General features: G+C 45.7%; 1 protein-coding gene across 3 annotated transcripts in view; it reads left to right on the forward strand.

Annotated features, from left to right (window-relative positions):
* Positions 1 to 5,741, forward strand: part of DCP1B (decapping mRNA 1B) — a 63,565-nt gene extending 57,824 nt beyond the window's left edge. Inside the window, exons 8-9 of one of the 3 annotated variants that reach the window (XM_084878779.1) lie at positions 1,857 to 2,099; positions 4,400 to 5,741. In XM_084878779.1, the coding sequence (XP_084734905.1) occupies positions 1,857 to 2,099; positions 4,400 to 4,480 (324 nt within the window). In that variant the 3' untranslated portion in view covers positions 4,481 to 5,741. Of the gene's footprint in view, positions 1 to 1,856; positions 2,100 to 3,891 lie in introns of all 3 variants that reach the window. The other 2 variants (XM_084878778.1, XM_084878780.1) reach the window with 2 other exon arrangements.
* The last annotated feature ends 524 nt before the right edge of the window (positions 5,742 to 6,265 follow it).

Here is a 6,265-nt window from a genome sequence, read left to right on the forward strand (position 1 = left end):
AGGGATCCTAATCTTCATTCTGGGATATGAAATGTCTGACCTCCTCTTTTATTTTAGTCTAAGTAATTGTTGCTTTTTCATTTAATTAGTAAATATCTCTGAGCACTGCTCCCTCCCAGGCACTGTGCTTCACATGGGTGCAGAGTAGTGAGAAGCACAGATGCTGCCTCTGCAGAGCCCACAGGCCTGGGGCCGGGAGTCAACGGGAGAAACATGCCATCACTCTGCAAAGGCCGGCCTGTTCTAGTTTGCACCCTCTGCATAGCTTAATGAAGATGGAGAGAGGGATAAATATGTCATGTACCCCGCTCCCACACACACACACACACACATTTCCAGAGAGGGGAAAATATTGTAATTTTTAGAAGTTGTTTATCCTTTAAGGAAGATGATCTCTATGTTCATCAGTAGCTTAGAACAGAGAAAACCACAAGCTGTTCCATTGCCCATCGGTAACATGTGGAGATTGGGCTATTTTCTCATTTGGATTGGTACAAATTCATTGAAAATGCAATAGGTTTAAAAATTAGGAAGTTCTCCTTATTACATATCTCATCATTGGTTGTTTGTCATTGTCTTGGCAAGTAGATAACAAAACCTTCCACTCTTTGGAAACCAGGATCATAAGCATGGAGCGTAAGTGTGTCTGTGTGGCGCTGAGTCAGAGAGCTTGTGTTTACTTTTTCTAAAATCTCAAATCTGAGGACCTATTTCTATGGAAACAGTATTTGTCACTCATCCTCATTATAATATAATCCTGTCCCCTTTTCTCTTTGATGGTTTAGTTTGGACACTAGGAAAATTGGGGTTTATAGTTAGACATAAACATCTGCACACACAGTTCTCTTGGTTTTGCAGTGCTCACAGGCGTGGAGCCGAGAGGAAAGTGCACACCGTCAGCTTCGTGGTGCTGACATCCTCCTTCGGAGCCTCCGCCTCAGCCCCTCTCAGAACAGCAGTGGGATAGGTAACAGCCTGCCTTCCTCAGGGCTGACTTCTGCCCAAAAAGATACCAAGGGAGTGATTAAAAAATTACAGCAGCTTCCTGATCACTGGCCTTTACAGCCCTCCTCATGTTCTTACGGAGTTTTAGGCTGATGATAACATTTTCTCACCTGAGTTAGAAACAGGGAGGGCTGTAGGCATCAGTGAAACAGGGATCTAAGTGTCACTGGCATAACTGCAAAAGCTGTTGGAAGACTTGGTGTTATGTTTGTTACCCAAGGGAGGTAGACAGACTTGCCCAGACAGACAAGTCACTGGCAGTGCTGGCATGGCCAGCCCCAGGACCTGCTCCTGCCTCTGGAGCACGGAGAAGCAGGAAGTGTGTGCCCTCTGCAGGCAGGCACATCCCATGGGGATGGACCCGGGAATCATGCCTCCCTCCTGGTGAGAAATGAGGGAGGAGGACCACTCACAGCGGTTCCTCCGTAGAAAAATGGAGTGGAAATGTGTGTGCCTCCAACAACTCATGCATGCTGTTGGAACTGTAGGCCAGCGCAGTAGACAGCTGGCCTGAGGAAAAGGCCAGCAGTCCTAAATGCATGTTGCCAAGTGATGATAGTAAAGCAGAAAATAAAGTGTTGCTCAGAGGCCAAGCACTCTCTGCAGAGGGAACAACAGTCACCAGAGCGGCCTGAGCGGAGCTGCTGAGGAAGGACAAGGGCACTATGTGGGGAACTGGACAGGAATCAGTTCTCCTTGAGCTTTTCCTGTCTAGTGAAATTTTGAACAATTTGGATTTAAGTTCACCGATATCCACTCTTGCAAGCGAGTGGCCTCTTTGTCTCTGTACCCATTGTATCAGTGAGTTGCTGCTTACACCTGCCCTCTTTGTATGTATTTGGTACGAGCAGGTCATCTCGCCTCAGTGCATCTCTGCCACAGTTGCTTCTTCTCTGCTCATGAGCCCCATGCTGTTCACACAACCTACCTGTAGCCCATCAAAGGAGAGGGACGGCCGGCTCTTGTCCCTGGGAAGCCAGGAACCAGCTGCCGCCTCCACCAGCCTCTTCCTGCCTCTGAAGAGCCCAGAGCCCTCCATGCTCAGCCCACTGACCAAGCTGCAGCTCCAGGAAGCACTGCTGTTCCTCATCCAGGTAGGAAGGCCACATCTCTCTTCTTACCTTTGCCAATCCTGCTTGCCTGACAGTTGCCACTCTGAGATAAGGCCTCCGTTAGCGAGTGCCTATCAGGGGTCTTCAAACTTCGGCCCGCGGGCCACATGCGGCCCGCAGAGGAGTCTGATCCGGCCCGCCAGGTTTTTTGGGCAGTGAGCGCAGCCGAGGTGTTACAGTAGGAATTAGTAGTTCATATAGTCCGGCCCTCCAGCTCTCTGAGGGACCGAGATCTGGCTCCCACTTTAAAAAGTTTGAAGACCCCTGGTACTGCCCAGAAATAAGAGAGCGATGTAAGAATTCTCCCTCATCCACTTGGCTGGGTGAGATTCAGAATACTAACTGCAGCTTTAGGTGACTTGACACCTTAAAGGTTTTGTAATTTGGAGGAGGACTGACTAAGTCCTCCAGTCTGTCACCTGTCAGAAAAGAAGGACTGGATGCTGCTGCGGGTACCCAAACGAGAGCTCACCTCTGGGAGTAGCAGTGATGCTGCCTGCGCAAGCACGGTGCTTAGCGGAGAGTTCAAGCAGACTGTTGAACAAGGAGCCAGCAGGTAGAGGAGCAAGTAATGGCTGTGATATTAGGGCTATTTTACAGATAATTTCGAAGCCTGCTAGGATAGAGTGATGGGACTTCTTTGGCAGCCATGAGTTTGTCTCTATGAGATAATAACAGCTGACACACAGAACTGTGTCAGGCACTGTTACAATGTTTACTTTCATTAAGTCATCAAGTCTTTATACAGCAACACTATCATTTTTCCATTTTAGAGACAAGGAAACTGAGGTCACTCAGCTAGTAAATAGCAGAGCTGAGCTCCAACCCCAGTCTGGCTCCAGAGCGCTGCTTCCCGCTGCCCGCAGGGGGGGCTGCAGCAGTAACTTGCCTCCGGGCTGTCTGCCCAGCAAAGCACATCCACAGATAAGTGGCAGGCCTTGAACAGGGGATGCTTTTCCCAGATGTCACACACTTCAGCTAACATCTTTAGGTACTTTTCGTTAGACAGTCTTTAAGAAAACTTTTGTGATATTTGGCTTAAGCTTCAGATGGCTTTTAGAGAGCAGGCTAGCACTTTTGCAGCTGTCTCATCTTAAGAAGAAAATGGTCTCTATTAGTAAAAACATTTTTTTAAGGTGACGTATTTTAGAGAGAATGGAAGGAATTGGGCTAGAAAGTGGAAGACTATCTGTTCAAGAGAGGTAACAAATGATCATGCTTTACTAGGTCACAAATATCAGGATGCCAATGGTTTCCTCCTTTTAAAGCCATTTATGATAAGTTCATGCGGACTTAGATAGACCATCTGAGAACAATAAATTGAAAATATTTAAATTTTAAAGTTTCATATTTCTTCTGGCTCATTCCATTTAATCACATTGTTCCAAAGATCTCTGTGCAGGGCCCAGAAGGAAAGCCCAGAGCAGTCCCTGCACAGTGTTAGGCGTTGCTTCCTCCACTCTCTGCGCACATCATACTTTCCCCACGTTTTAGACATACTTTCCTGGTGAACTGTTTGAAGTCACTAAGCAGTTTGTTTTTAGTGTTTGCCTGTTGGTAGGACACAGTAGGGACTTTGCAGTGAGTTGGTAAGAAAAATAGGGATATGTAGCTCTCCTTGATTGCATGAGAATAATGCTAACTCTGTGTGTGGGGGCCAAGAGGGAATGTGCAATGTGGGTGAATTGCTAAAGCTTTAAAGGATTTGGGTGGGAAGCAGAAGTCTCCATAATTAAAAACAAAACCACTGATTAGACCCGTGGTTCTCCATCAGCCCTTAGCCAGGCAGAAGAGCCCAGTGACTGCCGGTCTAACTGCTGTCCACTTGCCAAGGCCAGAAACTTTCCATAGCCAACGGAGAATTACACCGGCTTTGCTATACCAGTGATGCACATTGCAAGTAAAATCTTAACTCATTCCAAAAACAAAGTATCTGCTAGCAATCTCCTAACCAAACGTTGAGAACCACTGACCTGGATCAAGTCCTTCCTATCCAGCCAACAAACCCAGGCTCCTCATGAGTGAGCCTTGTTCATACACACATAGCGGGGCAGCCTGGCTGTGCTGTGTGTAACATACTGACCGTGGAAAAACAACAGCGGACTCATCTGACCTGGCTTCAGCCCCACTTACCATTCAATGTGCAGTTTACAGCTGCCGGCTGGTAGACAGACAAGGAGAGATGAGCATCTTGGGCTCAACAGGCCAGCTTCGAGACTGGGGAGCCTTTTGTTCCTGCCCACCAATCACATTCCTTTGGGTCTTTTGGTTTTGTTTTCCAGAATGATGACAACTTCTTAAACATAATCTACGAAGCTTATCTCTTCAACATGACACAAGCAGCCATGAAAAAGACTATGTGAAAGCAAAACATTTAAAAACTGATTCTCAAGGTCCTCCAGCTCAAGGTTTTTTTCCTGTTAAGTGTTGTTACCTTAAATGTTCCTGCCTTTTTTTAAAAAAGTATGTGTAATATGAAGTAAAATGTTTCCAACTTTTTTTCAGTCAAGCTTTAAAAAAAATTTTAAAAAATACATGCTTCAGTACACCTGGCAACTAAGGATTCAGTGGGTAGAAAAAGTGCTTATCACACAGTAAATGCCAAGCTTAATTTTTTTTCTTACTTTGGGCCATTTCTAGAAGAATTAGCCTCTCCATTGAGTGGGCTGTTCTGGAAACGTGGTTTCTTTTTTAATAGTTCTGGTTATACTGTGAACAGAGAGAATGTGTAATGTTCCCATTGCTGAGCTCCGCGTGCTGCAGTGTGCCCACCACAAGGTGGCAGTGTCACCCCGCAGACTGACCTGCACAGCTCTTACCCAGCCTTTGAAATTAATGCTGGTTTGCTTGTACCAAACAAAATAAACCTTTCTTCTTTAAAAGTTCAGTTGGCATGTTTTTCCCGGGCCTGTGAAGGGAAATTATTTCTAAAGGTATTATAGCTATTTTCTAGAGGGCAGTTGTTCTCTAGGAGTCCGCAAATAGCCCAAGTTTCTAGCAACACCTCATTTATCCCAGCTCATGCTATTTCTTTTAGACCCAACCAGCAGAGTATGCCCACCTATGTTTCAAGATGAACATTTTACCATTTTTAGAAAATCATGCTGAGAAGAAGGTCACAGAGGATTTTAAAGCTTTTTCTTAACCTCTGAGGATGGATAGTGGATGGTTCAGAGCATAATGATAAGGATTCTCCAAGCTATGTAGCAGACTAATCTCTATGTTCAGAGTTGAGCTCAATCTTGGGTAGAGTCAGAAGAGCCCTTGCCAGGGAAGGCCTGGGAATAACTCCCTGCTGAGTAATCGTAATAAATAAAACTTTGCAGTTCTATCGCCCTTTTTATTCTGGATCATAAAAAGATCTCTGGATGACTGCACAGAAGGCAGGTTCTATTCTCATTTTATAGGTCATAAAAGGAGGCATGGGGCCGAAACCGGTTTGGCTCAATGGATAGAGCGTCGGCTTGGGGACTGAAGGGACCCGGGTTCGATTCCGGTCAAGGGCATGTACCTTGGTTGCGGGCATATCCCCAGTAGGGAGTGTGCAAGAGGCAGCTGATCGATGATTCTCTCTCATCTCATCGATGTTTCTAACTCTTTATCTCTCTCCCTTCCTCTCTGTACAAAATCAATAAAATATATTATTAAAAAAAAAAAAAAAAAAAAAAGGGAGGCATGGGGAAGGTAGGTGCTGAGACCGGGGCTCTGGCTTTAGACCTTTATTTAGGCCATCAAGCAAAGGGTTTATCACAAGACCACCTCCCCACTTCCGCAGGAGGGTACTTCTGAGGAAAAGAGGTGGGTGGAAAGGCAGTGACTTTTTTAAAAAAAATTTTTTTTTTATTGACTTCAGAGAGAGGAAGGGAGAGAAAGAGAGGGATAAAAACATCAATGATGAGAATCATTGATTGCATCAGCTGCCTCCTGTATGCCCCCTATTGGAGATCTAGCCCACAACCCGGGCATGTGCCCTGACTAGGAATCACACCATGAGCTCCTGGTCAACACTCAACTACTGAGCTACACTGACCAGCAAGGCAGTGACTCTTACTGAAACCTGTTAGGTGCCATGCTCAAGGTGGAGGAGTCTAATGTCATGCTATATTTGGGAAGGGACGGTTTCTTTTGTCTCTATGATTTATCCTACA

The sequence above is a fragment of the Pipistrellus hanaki genome (assembly GCF_964339955.1).
Source record: "Pipistrellus hanaki genome assembly, chromosome: 3".
NCBI classification, from domain to species: domain Eukaryota; kingdom Metazoa; phylum Chordata; class Mammalia; order Chiroptera; family Vespertilionidae; genus Pipistrellus; species Pipistrellus hanaki.